This window comes from Bombus affinis, chromosome 5, assembly GCF_024516045.1.
Source record: "Bombus affinis isolate iyBomAffi1 chromosome 5, iyBomAffi1.2, whole genome shotgun sequence".
NCBI lineage: Eukaryota > Metazoa > Arthropoda > Insecta > Hymenoptera > Apidae > Bombus > Bombus affinis.
In genome coordinates, this window is record NC_066348.1 from 9,141,495 (window position 1) to 9,158,288 (window position 16,794).

A 16,794-nucleotide genomic window follows, 5' to 3' on the forward strand; every position below is an offset into this window, starting at 1 on the left:
TTATCATACTCATTATATTATTGACAAATAGTGAATAATCAAATATTATATATTTAATTTAGGTGAATACGGGACGAAGAGAACTCCTTGGTTTTGCTTCACGCCTGAGTTTTGGTGTCAAAGAAAAGCTCCACGGGTGAGTATCATTAACAATAATTTAAAGCGATGAATATGAAAGAAAATAGAAAAATGTATATTCACAGTCGTATTTGCAGGTACCATCATCGAATGGTGAATCAAATTCTTTTATTCCTGGTGAAGAGACTAATCGTGACGTTGAACCTGTGGTGCGCGAGATGAAGGGTCGTGAAGCGATTAGAATAGTCGATCTTTACAAGTCCTACCAAAAATGTCGTAAGCCAGAAATTAAAGCCGTAAATGGCATCAATTTAACGATTTACGAGGGACAAATCACGGCGATACTTGGACACAACGGAGCTGGAAAAACAAGTCTCTTCAATATTTTAACTGGCCTGACCGCACCTACTGCTGGCACTGCCTTGATATTTGGTTATGATGTTCGAGATTCCAATGATATGCAGATGATTAGAAGCATGACTGGCGTCTGTCCACAACATGATATCCTTTTTGATCTTCTCACACCTCGCGAACACCTTGAATTTTTCGCTGCTGTACGTGGTATCCCAAAATCGATGATTGAACATGAGGTAATGTAATGTATAGTGAACAAGTCGTATAAAATTTTTTACACAGGTTATGAATAAAAAAGATCGTCGTGTATGATTACTTTTAGGTGAAGAAAACTTTAAAAGACATCGATTTAACTGAGAAAGCAAATACTTTTGCGAAATACTTGAGTGGAGGACAAAAAAGGAAATTGTCTGTAGGTATCGCCATTATCGGTGATCCGAAGATTATTATCCTCGATGAACCTACAGCTGGGGTTGATCCCTACTCTAGGAGACAGATGTGGTCTTTCTTACAATCTAGACGTCATGGAAAAGTGATTCTATTGACTACTCATTTTATGGATGAGGCGGATATATTAGCAGATAGGAAAGCAGTTATTAGTAAAGGAAAGCTGAGATGCTGTGGCAGTTCTTTGTTCTTAAAAAATAAATTTGGTATTGGATATCACTTAACGTACGTTGGTTATTTCTTAAATAACGAAAAGCAGTGATAAAGCATGTTTAATAAAAGTATATTTATGAATATATAACAGGTTAGTACTTGAAGGAAATGCAAGAGAACACGCCATTACCAGATTAGTAACGTGTCATGTCTCAAAAGCAGAAAAAGCAAGACGTCATGGGCGTGAACTGAGCTTTATTTTACCTCATAATTCAGTAGAAAACTTCGCACCACTTTTCTCAGCTATAGAGCACGAAATTAAAACCCGATCGAGTAGATTAGGTATTAGCAGCTATGGAGTATCAATGACCACTTTAGAAGAAGTATTTCTGCATTTAGAAAAGGATGAAGGTCCTGAATACACAATGGATAATTTATCAAAAAAGATGGTGCGCAATCGTGCATTAAGCAGATCTTTATCGTTGCAATCTAAGAGTACTTCTTATCAGAGTTTGCAGAACGAAGGTGTCACTGTTCAGAATGATGGTCAAGCGAAAGGTACATTCAATTCAATATTTGAAAACTGTTATAAAGTTCATTATTTATAAATTTTATTTTATTTTACTATAGAGGCAGGAGATTTGCCGGATGGCGTCCATAGTGATAGAAATCCTCCTGTTCTTGGCCTTGGACTAGACCCCATAAAAGTTCGGCCTAATTTCCTCCAAACCTTGTACGCTATGCTTCGCCTAAGGATACTTAGACTCTTCAGGAACATTCAGTTATTGTACTTCACTATCTTCGCGCCTCTTCTTCTAGTAGTCGTTGGCCTCCATTTAAATAGCATTGAAACAGTTGAAATCAAAATGCAATCTCTTACATTGAATACTGGTATGTTTTAAAATAATTACATCTTTATGAATTTAGAAAATTTAGTGTCTACTTTAGTCCACCGTTTTTTCTTTTACAGATACTTATGGAAATGAGACTAAACTTTTGTACGCGAATAATACCGATCATGATATCACAAATTTAATCGATGGAATAAATCAAGATGTGAAGTACATTGAAGAGTATTACGGGAATTTTGCAAATTTGTTAAAAATCGCACCGCATATGTCTGCTTTCAATATCAATGAATATAGTCTGTCCAGGATCAATTTGACTGTCGCATATAATGATACCATGCAACATTCCCTACCAATTTTAATAAACTTGTTATCAAACACTTATTACAGGTATAGTCAATAATTTATCAATAATTTAAATTTAATTAAATAAATTAAAATTAGTTATTAATAATTTAATTTAATTAAAAATTAAATCATAGATTTAAATAACCACGTATAAAATTCATTTATTTTATTCCAATTAGATTACTCTCAAATGAAAACAATTTAAAACCGATTGAAGTTAAGACACATCCTTTCCAACAAACTTCTCAGCCACAGGGATTCAATATTGGCACAGCGAGTACCGCACTGTTTATTGGAATGAATTTTGTATTGTTGCCAATAACTTTAGTTGTGGACGTGGTCTATGATCGTGAAGTAAATCTTGTTTTTATTAATGACATTTTTTAAATAAATGTTTGCTATTTAAAAGCAATATTCCTTATGGTATCTCTTATTTTCAGATAAAAGCGAAGAATCAGCTTCGTGTGAATGGTCTGTCATTTTCGATGTACTTTCTGACGTACTTTATTGTACTTGTCGGCCTGATGTCTTTCATCTGTTTATGTATTCTTGGCATCATATTTCTCTTTGACGTGCCTTCGCTTCAAGAAGTACCAGCACTCATCACTCTAGCCGGTCTTTTCATGCTTTATTGCCCATCATCCATTCTATTCTCTACGTGTTTGAGTTACATCTTTGACAAGATGGATTCCGCTCAAAGCATTTTGCCCAATATTGCAACTTTCATTGGACTTATACCGTTTATACTAGTCACAATTCTTGACATGCTGGGTCTTAGTAAGTTATACATTCAATTTAACACTTCAAAGACTAAATTGTTTAGATATCGCTCCCAATTTTTATTAAGACTTTTATGTATAAATGAATATGAAAATAATGAAATACATTTGTTTAAATATCACAATTTATTACCACGGATTAATTAAAAATCTTCTTAGGTGGAACAGCAGCGTTTGTTTTACACGTAATTTTTTCTCTACTGAACACATTGTACGTACCATATGCTGCAGTGTATTACGTAGAAAGAGTACATCTAATGTGCTCTATCAACGCTGCTTGCCATCATCTGACTATGTCTGATTATTTAACCACGGAGATCATTCTAATGGCCTTTGGCGTGCTTCTGCATTGTCCGGTGTGGTTCTTCGTGCTTTTACTATTGGACATTAAAAAGAGTGGTGGCAATGTTAGTGATGTATTGAAGTATTTCCTGGTTAGTGTATAATTGATACAATGGGTTGAAAATTGAAATATAAAACTGTTCCATTAAAAAATATTTCTTGTCATTTCTAGCGCAATGGCGGTTCGATTGGTGAAGAAATAATGGAGAACTCTGACATTGGAGAACATGAAGATGCAGACGTTAAAGCAGAAAAACAAAAAGTTTTTAATCTCATTACTTCATCTGCCGTTCAAGAGCCACCTGTAGTTCTAGTACAGGTATTGTTTTATTATACATTATTTTCATTATTATAATGTATTCATATTATACAACTAAAGTTAAATATTTATTAGAACTTGAGAAAGGAGTATCGACAGCAGGATACAGGTTCATGTAGTTGCTGTTCGAAACAAGATGAAGAAGCTAGCCAAATACAACGAAAAGTTGCTGTAAGAAATCTTTCGTTAGCGGTTGAGCCAGGAGAAGTGTTTGGTTTGCTGGGCCACAATGGTGCTGGAAAAACGACGACAATGAAGATTATCATAGCTGAAGAAGCGGCCACTCGAGGCAGAGTACAGATCGGTGGTCATAATATTAATTCAAGTATGACAGAAGCTTTCAAACAAATGGGGTACTGTCCTCAACATGATGCTCAATGGAAGAATATTACCGTTAGGGAACATTTAGAATCTTACGCCGCGATTCGTGGTGTACCATGGAGTGATATTGGCAGGTAATTAATTCGACCCATTTGAATATCCGTACAATTCTTAAATAAATATTTAGTAAAAGATTACAAACAAGAACAAAGTTCCATATTACAGAATCGTAGATTTATACCTCACCGGTTTGCAAATTCATGAACACGCCGATAAACAAGCTCATGAGTGTTCGGGTGGAACTAGAAGAAAACTTAGTTTTGCCATGGCAATGATCGGAGGTCCGAAAGTTGTTCTAATGGACGAACCTAGTGCAGGAATGGATCCTAGGTCAAAGAGATTTTTATGGGATACAATCCTTGCTAGTTTCCAGGTTTGTTCCTCTACTGAAACTTGTCATTTCCTATAACACACGATTCTTGAAGGTTATTTCATTATTGATAAATTTTTTTTAATAGGGTGGTAGAGGAGCAATTCTTACCACTCATTCAATGGAGGAAGCTGATGCTCTTTGTTCTAGAGTGGGTATAATGGTAAAAGGAGAGTTAAGATGTATTGGTTCTACTCAACATCTGAAGAATTTATATGGTGCAGGCTATACCCTCGAAATGAAACTTTTAGGCGGTGATTGTACACCAACGACACCGTCCGGTGATAGGATTACGATTCTGAAAGAATTTGTTTCCAGTCTTTTTCCAGATGCAACTCTCGAAGAAAGTTTTGCCGACAGATTAGTTTTTGCTGTTCCCCAACATGCAGTTACCTCGCTGGCCGAGTGTTTTACGCAGTTGGAGAAAGGTAAACATTGAAGAAACGATTCAATTATCATACATTACATAGTTAAATTAATTGGAACTTTTATTATTAGCCAAGCTCGAGCTGGATATCGAAGAGTATAGCTTCAGTCAAACCACTTTGGAACAAGTTTTCCTTAAATTTTCCCACTATGATGAATCTAACTCAGGAGAATGATGACTCATACAAATGAGTGTATTTATTCCCATGTGTTGTATAGTGAAATACTCATGGAACTGCTCAAGTTGTGCAAAAAGTGTAAAAAATGTTATTCTTATTGGAAGAAGTGATTTGTTCTTTAGTGTTCCCACATACTATTGAAAATCACAATGACAGAGACGATTTCTGCATTCTAAAATATCAAGAGTATTCTAATAATTACATAAAAGGACCTTATATTATCTTTGGATGTGCTGACTCTGAAGATTACCATATAAACCATATTTTGATCTTCAACGATTCTGTGAATGAAAGAAAACGTATTTTTACGGTATACATCGATCGACCTAATTGCTAAAAAAAAAGAATTACATATTTTTTTTGTGCCGGTGTATCGTATTGTTACGTTCGTCAGAATTAAACAGTGACTTCCTGAAGGTAATGTCGTGAGATAAATGGACATATGTGTAAAATTAATTGAGCTGTAAATAGTGGGAAACTGAGGACGATTTATTCGATTGTCAGCAAAAAAAGCAGTACTAATACTATTTAAACTGTAATATTCATAATTTTGAAATTATATTGTAATATAGTCTATTATTCGATTCCTACGAATATTACGAATAGGTCTCACAATTAATATTGCTGTGGAATTGGAACGTTATTATCATTATTATAAATATAATATTAAATATTAACAGGGAAGAGAACAAGGATCCAAGGATCAATATTAAATTCTTTTTAAATGGAGTGAATTCAATGAATTACCTATTTACATTGATAAACGTAGGAAGAAAACACCTGTATATTCATTTTAATGATATTTATGATTGCTCGCAATTATTTCGGGCACTGTTAAAAGGAATGGCACCGTTGTTCAGAAAGGGTGCTATTATAGCGAGAAAAGCTACGTAATATACAATCGGGCGATTTAATTTGAGCGTATAAAGTAGTGCGTAGTACGTATTTATAAATACTTCTCCAGCTCGTTTATGGTTTTTACCGAAGCCTTTTGAATAACGAGGAAAAGAGATGATAGGTTGTTAATCTTGCCTCGGTAGAATGTGACGATAATAATTTAATATGAAACTTCTGTGGCAGAAGCAATCGAAATATAATGGAACAACTTAAATTCAGTAAAGTACATTATAGGAAATTTTTAATAGTCCATGAATGATTTAACAATTTCTGTTAAAAAAATTTCATTATTATAAAATTATTTATAAATATCTCTTTATATCATTTTCTGTTCAGCGTTATAATTTAATTGTTCATTTCTCAATGGTTTTAGTTTTTCAAAAAATACTTTATTTTACTGCAAATGCAAATATTGAATAAATGAGATAGTCTGAACAAAACGAGTTGATACTGAGAAAAGAGCAAAACCTAAAAAAACAAGAATTTTTTATTGCATTATGTAAAGCTACATTAAATTAAACTCTTGTTAGAAGTGAATTTCATAAGTAGAACTAAAAAGGGCTAGATATCTTGTTTTATATGATCAGTTTTCAAGCATAATCAAGAGAGCCTGGTACGTGTCAAGAATAATTCATTTGAAAGGTAAAAAAGAAAAGCTTAAAAAAAAAATTAGTTGAAATGTTAGAAAAAAAATATGTGCTCTCAAGATGTCCCATCAGAGAACAAATTTTTTTAGATATCTATGTGCGTACACTCGATCTTCCGTGATTAAAAAAAAACTTTAAAATATTGAACGGAAGGAACAGTATGAATACCGTTTGGAGGACTGAATGAAATATTTTGTAGATTATAGTGCATAGGTAGACGAAAAATAAAAATTTCATTGTGTAAGAGGGTATTGATTTTTGTAAATAAAATTCAGTGTAAGAAGGATTCTTACATCTATAGGAAATGTAAAATGAAGAGGAAACGTGCGTTGGGCGTACGCGCATTTATAAGAGATTGTGTACGCACAATTCTTGTTCTAGCTAATACTACATCAATATACAATTTAGTCAATTATGGAATTAACTTGAATGAAAGGAAAAACTGCAGATAATTTTATGAACATTATATATATATAAATATATAAATACACGTATATTTATATATTTATATAAAACATTATATATACATATATGTATGCCGTTTTTTAACAACACCGATTATGTTTTAAGTATATCACGATTACGAGATACGGGAATATTATAAAACATTCCTAAACACAAGTACTGTTGCTACATTAAGAAATAGAACATAACTTGCATTCACGCTAAGCGATTTTTATTTCTTTTTGTCTGTAGCCGTATCTACATTATATCTTCTCTGCTCATATTAATCGCCACTTTTTGGCTTTTCCTGTTACGACTCGTTCATATTTGTCGAGCTTTTCACATCGATCGATATATATGTATATATACATATAATAAATTATATATGTATATATATATATATATTAATGATATATATTTATATTTATGTAATTAAAGAGTTTGCAATGAGAATGTGACCATTGATCCTTAGATTATCTCAAATTTTATTAGACTAATTCGCGAATTATTCGATTTAATCATAAATAAAACATAAAATAAAAATACTTCTAATTTAAAATAAAAAGACTTCAAATTTCTCTATAAGAACAATTTTATTGTTACAAATAGGTGATATCATTATTAAAACTAGATTTCGAAGTTTCTTTCAAATATAGAAATCAGTTATTATCAATTATTATCGAGAATTAAATCGAAGAATTAATATAAAAATGTAGAATTCATAATTTGCTTTTAGTGCAAACACTTAAATTCATTTATAAGATATTGATATTATAATAATATCTTATATCATTAAATTAATTTGAAGTTCTTCTTGAACTTTACTCGTCCCGAGTAACTTTTATCGTTGCCATTTAAAGATTTCTCGTCTTTACATTTATTTGCAGCATAGCTAATGAAATGTATATAGAGAGACATCGCAAACAATCACAAGCATAGTCGAACTTGATGCTTGTAAATCAAACATGAAATCGATCGTCATCGGTTACATCTGATTTTTTAGAGATAATATATACATATATTCGCATCGAGACACTACACGTAGGCCATTGTTCGACCGACTTTCGTTTCAACGAAAGAGTAGAAACAAAAGAAGGAAAAACTCTTGCAACACATACATACATACAGTGGCGTGCAAAAGCGTCCGGCCAGATAGATCTTTCACTTTATATCTCAAAAGCGGTATTTTAAGAAATTTTAAGTAATATTATACAATTATATAACAGTGTTTGTGTATTATTTAAAATATTATTTAACATATATATTACAATATTATTTCAAATTCTTTTAGACATCACCTTTTGAATATAATGTTAGAAATTTTCTTATTCCGGCTGAAATCTTTTACACACCAGTGTATTTACATACACAATCATACATGCATGCACGCACTCATGCACTCACGCGCGCGACCGGTCATCGGATAAGGATTTCGCGCTTTTTAATAGATGCACTCACACACAAGACATTAAGAGAGAAAGAGACTCATATATAGGTACAATTATTAAAGAAAAAAAATAATGCTATTATCATGAGTAAAAGAAAAAAAAGAGAAGAAAACTACACGTCGAATACACCCTGTCGATGAACGGTTGACTTTGCGAAACTACAATATTTGTTGTGTAAAGTAAATGTAATCGATTGGTTAAATGGAAGCTTTTTCACAAATAAAAAGATGATCAGTTAAACATTTACAAAGTGTCCTTCTTCAAGCGTTTCATGTTTTTTAAAACTATAAACAAAACAGATATAAAGAAAAAAAGAAGAAAATACAAGAAGGCCCGAAAAATACACACGAAATATTCTTGAGAAGATTCTTGCTTCTCGAAATCGATCCATACTGTTGTTTAGTATATAATTTTAGAGTAACTTATAGCGATGTACATTCGATCTAATTAATAGTGTTTGTTATGTACTAATTAGCAGAGTAATAGGATAAGTACTATTTCCATTGAATAAATCTTTATTTTTCGTAGAGCGTACGTTAGAACGTATTGCGAACGTTAATAACGAAAATATCGCAGATGTTTCGATTATCGATAAATTCTGTATAAACTTATACGACTGCTTGTTTCGGAGCATAAATATTTGGATAAGTAGAATTGTGACGATTACACGGAGTTTATGTTTACTTCTCATTTTTCTATTTTTTTTTTTTTTTCATTTTTGTCTCTCCCCATTCGGCAGTGGCATATTTTTTTCATCCTAAAACAATTTCGTGTTTATACCTAATAAATTTCATGTATTTATTACTATCTTGTGAAACTATTAGAAATTATTTGCTTATAAACCAGGAATTTTTTATACAAACGACTTGATTATAATAACACTAGGAATTCTGGGGAGAAAAATGAAATAAGTATTGTACTAACATGAACAATTCGACAAACGACTGGTGCCGTTTATTGTAGCGCCTTGCAGTTAATTTTTACAAAAAAAAATTTGTTAAACGGGAGGTAAATTTATATAATCTTTTTATACAATTTAAAAAACGGTAGCTTTTGATTAAATTAATTATTGGCTCTGATTCTATTTAAGGTTTTATGTATAAACTAATTATATCTTACGTTTCACAGGGAAGACTAGCTGAAGAAGATTTTTTTATTATTACCATAGATAGCACGAATTCTATTATGAAATAATTAATACGAAATGTATTTGTCCTCCATTCATATTTACATTACAAGTTTTTACATACATATATACACGTATACGTAGGTACACGTACATAACTATATGCTTTTTGTCGGACAGAAAACTTGCATATAATAAAAAGTGTTCGTCATATATTTCATGAGTGCAGTGTATCAAAAAATTTCCGATTACCTTTTAACAATAGCGAGTCTCTTTTAATAAGGTATTTAGATGATTTGTTTACTAATGATTGCCGACGATAATGATAATAATTAACTCTGTAAAAGGACGTTAGGTCCCTCGCTTCGGATAAATAAATTTACAATATTGAATTTATTGTATTATTGTTATATTGCAATAAATATATGTATACAAGACGGTTTACAAAATTGCAAACAAAATGTTATTTATAAGTAGCTCGTTTTTTTCATCGGGTGTCATATTTTAATAAAATGTTCGTTTATGCGAATCTAAAATAATATTGTAAGGATTAAATTCAATTTCTCATAAAACTTTAATTCAATATGCTACGTTTCTCGACATTTCTAAAGTTGAAAAATTTCTGATTGAACTATTGCATGTGCAATAATCTTGACAAATATTGCAGCTAACTTGAACTTCTTTATGAAATTTAATTTTCAAGATTGTGATAATGATTTGCAAAAGACAGTGTCTGTGTATATTGAACCCTAATATATGTATACAATTGATTTATAATAATTTATTTTCACATTTAATGTTCTGTTTTGTTTGAAATAATTTCTACATTTATAGTTAAAGAATGTTCATGGATTATCAATGAGACTTTATTAATTCGTTGCTTCTTCACAAGCATGTCATTAAAAAGATGATGAAGTGTTATACAATTTACTATAGATACAAAATTTATTGTAATAATCTTATATAAATGAAATGATAACTTTCCTTTTACCATATCAACATATAATAAAACCTTGTTTGTAGAAATTTGTGAAAATATACATACATAATATAAAATTGCTTTTTTAAGTTTTCAAATATTGTTAACACAGTTATATATTTCATAATTAAGTATATGAATATCAAAATGTGCATTAACAAATTTTTGTTAGATATTTATTAGTATTATTATCAATATTCTAACAAAAAAGGTAATTATATGTTAGTATCATGAAAGAAAATTTTAATTAAGATCAAATTAAGATAACAACAAACTTCTATGTAAGTCAGGAAACATCCTTTACTAGGTATATAACTTGATACATTTGTTAATTTCTTTTAAAAACATGATACAATCAATTATTATAAATCATTAAAAATTTGATTTAAAAGCTATTTTCTCTTCTATTTATGCTTTAAGCTATTGATATATATCTTTTAGTCTTTGTTTACAAAATATTGTAAATTATATCATTGAACGACGATTATTATTCTATTTTTACATCATTTGTAATGCATTTAATCTTACTTTTTTATCAAATCGTCATTTATCTATATAGTAATATGTAATATATAATAGGAATATATTCATATTTATTTGCTTCATAGAACTGAGATATTTATTAACAAAAATAGAAAGATAATATTATACTAGGCAAAATCTAAAAGAACATTTCAATTGAATAAGTAGAGATTTCTAAATTAAGCATTTTTTCTACTTTTTACATATATTTTTATCATAATAAATTATGTCTCTAGTTCACTAATATTTCAATTTCTTGAGAAAAGGATACTATCAAGTGATTCTTACAAAGCTAAATGTCCTTTAGTATTTTAAATAAGGACTTTTTATAAAATAATAATTGTCAAACAAATGTTTTCATTTCTTTATGAAATTACGATACTTTAAATATCTATTTATAATATATTACAATATACCTGCTATTTCGAACCATTCATAAAATTGAATCTACTCTTCTATTCAAATTTTCTAACTTTATGAATAAATTTCATACAAGCGCCAAATTTTATATCTAAAATTATCGTACATTTCAGTATTCCAATATCTTATCCATTATGTTACTACCAAAAGAAAGAAAAACAAAAGAAACCAAAACACATTTTGTAAGATTTGATCTTACATAAAATTTATGAAAATAATATCTTATTCAGTGAAATTATCACAAAATAGATTAAAAATGCAGTATTATTTTTTACATTACATTTGAATAGTAGGCATTTTTTTACAGAATTTGGTTTTTCAGCCTCCTTTTTTTACAAGAAATGTGCAACTATATTTTTCATTTACCAATGATCACGACAATAAATAAAAAATATAAGAAAAGGTGCACATCGTAGGAGTAAGAAAGATTTACACAATTCAGCTGAGAGACACATGAATCTTAATAATTTAAGCTTTTCTTCTTCATGTGGATAAATATAAACGATGATAATCATTAGCTCCAAAAGCGCAATTACATTTTGGACATTTTCGTTGCCTAGTCTCATATCGTGTACGTAAACAATCCCAACAAAATACGTGAAAACATTTTGTTAGAACCGCATCTTTACGTTTAACTTTACAAGAAGGACAAGTAAGTGTTTCCTTATATTCTCGAAGCTCCTCAGCCATTACTTCATCCAATGTTTCAGCAAGTTCTATTTTCTTCATTCTTTCAACTTTACGTCTCAATTGAGCTATTTCTTCCTATAATGAGATATAACAGCGTTAGCAATAATTTGAATAAAATAATTTTCATCCTGTAACATTTCCTATGAAATATATAAAATATATTATTTGAGGCGTTAATATTACCTGTAATCTTTTTGTTTTATATGCTTCTGCCTCCAAAGAACTAGTTTTTTCAGCTACAACTTGTTGTGCTTCTTTCATTTGGGAATGATATTTTTCTACATAACATTTAAAGTATATGAAAGATATTTTTATAAAACAATTACAAGTATCATTAAATAAATTTCTTACCAAGATGAAGTTTTAAATCAGCTGCAGACTGGGCACTTTCGATAGCTTTTCTTTTATGCATTTCCATTGCCTGTTGCCTCAAAGCCAATTCTTTTTCAACAGTAGCAAGGGAATTTTGTAAAAGGCGCTCCTTCTCTTCTAATTTACGAACGACGACATTAGCAGCTTCGACTTGAGTTGTTAATGTAGAAACTTGTTCTTTTAAAACATCTTTTTCCTCTCTAGCTAATTTATGTAATTGATTACTTTTAATTCTTTCTGTCATAAGTTTAAAATTTGCATCATCTTTTTCACGTAACTGTTGAATTAGCCTAGAATTCTGTTCTTGCATGTCTTCAAAAGCTTGCCCAGTTACCTCCATTTCGTTCAAAAGAGCCTCCTCCTCCTGAAACCACACACAATTCTGTTTAGCATTACCGATAGTTCAACAGTTTTAAATAAAATTCGTATTTTATAGAATTTATCAAATATATAAAGTTACCTGCTTTTGAGAAGCAACTTGACGCTGAAGAGTGTATGCTTGTTCTTCTAATTTCTTAATCTTTATTTGTGCATCTTCATCTGCCAACTTTTTACGCTCTTCTCTCTTACTTTCCTGAAAAAATGAACTTATTCATAAAATTTTAAAAAAGATAACAAATTTACAATTAAAAGTCTACTTGCACAAATACCTGAATTTTCTTTATCTGTTGGCGTAATTCATCTAATTCCGCTCTCGTTTTCCGTTCAGCTGCCATTAATTGCACTTTATCTCTTTGTTCTTTTCCAACACCTTTGTACATATCTAATAATAATTTCATTTCTTTCATTTCATTCACAGCCTTTCTGTAATTAGAATGATCAAATGTAAATTATGATAGTGATTAATTTAAAATAGTATATGACATATGACATACTTTAGTTGCGCTTTCAGATCTCTAACAAGTTCTGATTCCGCTACTTTTGTGTCTTTGGCACGATGAACAGGATCGCGATGTTCGGTTTTGACAGCTTCCTTCTTTATATCTTTTTCACGTTTAATATCTTTTTCTTTCTTTAGAGTTGGAGACGTTAATGTCAAAGAATCTGGAGTACCTTTGTTTCCTTCTCCTTCTCCAACTTCAATAGTTTCTACTTCTTCTTCTCCAGATTCTCTTTTTATTGAAACTCCACTCTCTTCCTTTATCTATATTAACATAAAAGCTATCTAACTCCCAGAAACTTATTCTTATAATGCACTTTGGAAATATAAATTCCTTTAAAGGATTTATTTTACCTGTGTAGAACCTGGAAGAGAATTCGATGCATCTTCTTCTTTTCCACTGCCATCTGAATTATTCCCTTCTTTGTTCTCCTGGGATGTTTGTTGGCCCAACTTCGTCGTTAGTTCCTCAATTTCTTTCTTCAGCTACAACAAAGCATGGATGTCAACTGTAAATACTTTCATTCTTTTGTTAATACATTTTCCTTAAATAATTTGAAATCAATGATATACATACTTTTGGTATTTCTGATGAAGCTTCTTTGTACTTCCGTTTATAACGATGAACCTCGCCTTTAAGCTGTTGATTGTGATTTTGCAAAGATGTGATCAAATGTCTCATTTCTCGATTTATCGGTCCTGTTTGCTCGTTTGCAGCTAAATTTTGTTCAAATTCAATTCTTAACATTTCATATTCCTTTCGTAATTGAGCCAAAACATCTTCCAATTGTATGCATTCTCCACGTAGTTTTTTTTGTGCCATCAACTCTTCGCTCTAAAAATATTAACAAATAAATATTAGTTTTATATAATTTTATAATGGAAGAAGAAAAATAAATAAAATAAAATGCACTTGCCTCCATCATTTCAATATGCCGTAAGTGAGCGTTTTTACTGGATTGCAGTTGCTGACGAGCATCATCTAATTGTGTTTTCAATTGCATTGATTCATTATATAACACAGAAAATTGCGACTGTAAACATTTGTATTCAGTCGTCTCAACAATTACCGATTCTGGAAGTTGTCGTATCTGCAAATATAAGATATTTTCGAAGTGAAAACAACATTTGATCATAATATCAAATAGGCTTCCACTCAATTTTTCTTACGTGTACTTTATTCAAATATAAAGAAGTAAAACACAAGAAATCAGTGAAAGCAAGTACTACATGGGTATTTATTGCACAAGACATTAATTTACATTCTATATTGGACACCATAAACGTGTGTACAAAAACCAAAGAACTCACATCCATTTTTAATTTTTCTACTTCTTTCAATGCGTCTCGATGCTGTTGATGTAGTTTATCCAGTTCTTGTAACCTGTTATTAGCTAACTCTCTGGTTTCTTCCAATTCCCTTTGTAAATCTTCAAGCTATATGATACAAAACAGAATTAAATATATACATTAATTTTAAATAAAAAGTAATAGACAGCAGAATATTATACCTTTGTCTGTGACACACTTGAAGCAACTAAAGTATTGGGTTTATTACTTCCTTTTTCATCTGTACCGTGTATTTGTTGAAACGCTTTTAGTTTCTCAATTGCTTCTCCAAGGTGATGTTCTAATTTATCATTACGCGCTCTCACTTTATTCAGTTCGTACTGAAGATCATCTACCTGGTTACGAAGCTCTGCGGCAAGTGTATCTTTCCCTGTTATGGTATCTTGCAATTCTGACATCTATAAAAAGATATACTTATTAATACACAATAAAATGTAATTTATCAATATAAATAAGCTTAATTTACCTTCAATGAAATAGTGTGATATTTTTCATGAAGTTGTATATTTATTGCTTGAAGGTTCCTATTTTCCATTTGTATCTCCGAATTTGCTCTACGCACAACTTCATCAATATTGGGTGCTTCTTCTGAAATATAATAACATTGTTATTTTTTATTTGATATATTATTTTCTTTTTCATACATTAGAATTAAATACCTCCATCAAATTCTCCTTTAAGTGCAAGAGTAATCTTTTCATTTCTTTGAGAAAGACGGTCAAATGCTTGTACTACTTTTGAAACTGCACGTTTGGACACTTGAACACGATTTGCTAATTTATCATCTAACTCTTCTTTGTCCCATGAAGAAAGCTGCATGAGAAATGATGTTGTAGCTTCACTTTCATCTATAATTCATTAAAAGTCATTAAAACATTTGTCTAAACATTTAATAGATCAGTTCATTATAGCTGTTTACTTTTATTTTCAGATTCATCAGCTGTTTCAGCATCAAATCTCTGAAGTAATACACGTATATCTTCATTCAATTGATTCCAATAACGATTGACAACATTAAGCACTGCATCATCTTGCATTTGTCGTTTTTCCAACTGTTCAATTCGTTGCCTTAATTCAGCCTCTACTCTATGACGCTGCTCTAGTCTCTACAAAATCATTTCCTATCTTATAGTGAAAGGACTATATGAAAAAAGTAACTAACTAGAAAAGATCAATTTCAACTAACAAACAATAGAATATTGAAATATCATAACATGTCTAAATATAATATACTGTCTGTGTCCATTGATTCAATATAAGATACAATAAATACTAACAATATAGCAAAACTAGATCATATGCTTATATAATAAATTAACATTTTACATTAAAGAAAATTTTTTCATAATAATATCTACATTTACAACGGACAATCATAAAATACCATATAATATTAATTATGGAAAAACAATGTATTATTAATTATGAATAAATTAATAGATCAAAAGATTATATTTTATAGGTAATATTTTTTTCGATTATTGACGTTTTATAAATACCTTTGTCAAAGTATGATTTGAATACTAACCTGGGCCAATTTTTTATTTTGAAACTGTAAAACTTTCATGTCCATTTCTTCGAGGGTTGAAATAGGCCCGATTAAAATCGGTTCGAATTGAACTTTTTTAATAGGTGGTTGGGAACCCGAATCCCCACTATCCGGAGGTCTCTTTGACATTTTGCCGCGAGCGTTTTTCTCTTTCTGAAAAATGTGAAAGCAATTTTTTAAATGAACAAGGCAAACACTTTGTATTTGATTTCTCATTCAAAGTTTCTGATAATTTTGTTATTGATCAAAAGTAATCCGTACCTCGGTAACGCGTATTAATACATCCAGCAATCCTCTCCGCAAATACCTTACAATTTCGATATCGCTATGTCATTTTAGACACCTAAAACCTGCCGAAAAGATTATTCTTTCGACAGTTTTTTACATTTTAATGAAAACGATCGACAAAAAGTACGTGCTTATAACGGAAGCCGCCATTGTGTCAC

General features: G+C 30.6%; 2 protein-coding genes across 4 annotated transcripts in view; one reads left to right on the plus strand and one right to left on the minus strand.

The window, feature by feature from the left end:
• Nucleotides 1-8,710, plus strand: part of LOC126916111 (cholesterol transporter ABCA5-like) — a 35,392-nt gene extending 26,682 nt beyond the window's left edge. Inside the window, exons 13-26 of one of the 2 annotated variants that reach the window (XM_050721514.1) lie at nt 63-136; nt 204-668; nt 755-1,104; nt 1,184-1,590; nt 1,663-1,923; nt 2,003-2,270; nt 2,408-2,582; nt 2,669-3,005; nt 3,167-3,441; nt 3,522-3,668; nt 3,744-4,123; nt 4,215-4,422; nt 4,508-4,847; nt 4,918-8,710. In XM_050721514.1, the coding sequence (XP_050577471.1) occupies nt 63-136; nt 204-668; nt 755-1,104; nt 1,184-1,590; nt 1,663-1,923; nt 2,003-2,270; nt 2,408-2,582; nt 2,669-3,005; nt 3,167-3,441; nt 3,522-3,668; nt 3,744-4,123; nt 4,215-4,422; nt 4,508-4,847; nt 4,918-5,021 (3,791 nt within the window). In that variant the 3' untranslated portion in view covers nt 5,022-8,710. The remainder of the gene's footprint in view (nt 1-62; nt 137-203; nt 669-754; nt 1,105-1,183; nt 1,591-1,662; nt 1,924-2,002; nt 2,271-2,407; nt 2,583-2,668; nt 3,006-3,166; nt 3,442-3,521; nt 3,669-3,743; nt 4,124-4,214; nt 4,423-4,507; nt 4,848-4,917) is intronic. The other variant, XM_050721515.1, reaches the window with a different exon arrangement.
• Nucleotides 8,711-10,840: 2,130 nt separating this feature from the next.
• On the minus strand, nt 10,841-16,783 carry LOC126916113 (E3 ubiquitin-protein ligase Bre1). 2 transcript variants are annotated; one of them, XM_050721522.1, is made up of 16 exons: nt 16,610-16,783; nt 16,328-16,501; nt 15,719-15,905; nt 15,459-15,647; nt 15,266-15,387; nt 14,961-15,197; nt 14,761-14,886; nt 14,367-14,540; nt 14,027-14,284; nt 13,804-13,935; nt 13,445-13,713; nt 13,220-13,373; nt 13,030-13,143; nt 12,549-12,951; nt 12,381-12,475; nt 10,841-12,272 (listed from the first exon to the last, which is right to left on the minus strand). In XM_050721522.1, exons 2-16 carry the CDS (start codon nt 16,475-16,477, stop codon nt 11,991-11,993), a joined length of 2,892 nt encoding a protein of 963 aa, XP_050577479.1. In that variant the 5' UTR covers nt 16,478-16,501; nt 16,610-16,783; the 3' UTR covers nt 10,841-11,990. The 2 variants fall into 2 exon arrangements, with proteins under 2 accessions (XP_050577479.1, XP_050577480.1); XM_050721523.1 differs by having other exon boundaries at nt 12,549-12,933; nt 16,610-16,782.
• Between the last annotated feature and the right edge of the window lie 11 nt (nt 16,784-16,794).

What these genes read in the sequence shown, in the direction of transcription:
- LOC126916113 (XM_050721522.1), bottom strand. Translation starts at nt 16,477, where the DNA reads ATGTCAAAGAGACCTCCGGATAGTGGGGATTCGGGTTCCCAACCACCT. An exon ending in GATCTGAAAGCGCAACTAAA is followed by an intron (nt 13,374 to 13,444) that starts GTATGTCATATG and finishes TTCTAATTACAG; the next exon opens with AAAGGCTGTGAATGAAATGA. An exon ending in AAGTTGCTTCTCAAAAGCAG is followed by an intron (nt 12,952 to 13,029) that starts GTAACTTTATAT and finishes AATGCTAAACAG; the next exon opens with AATTGTGTGTGGTTTCAGGA.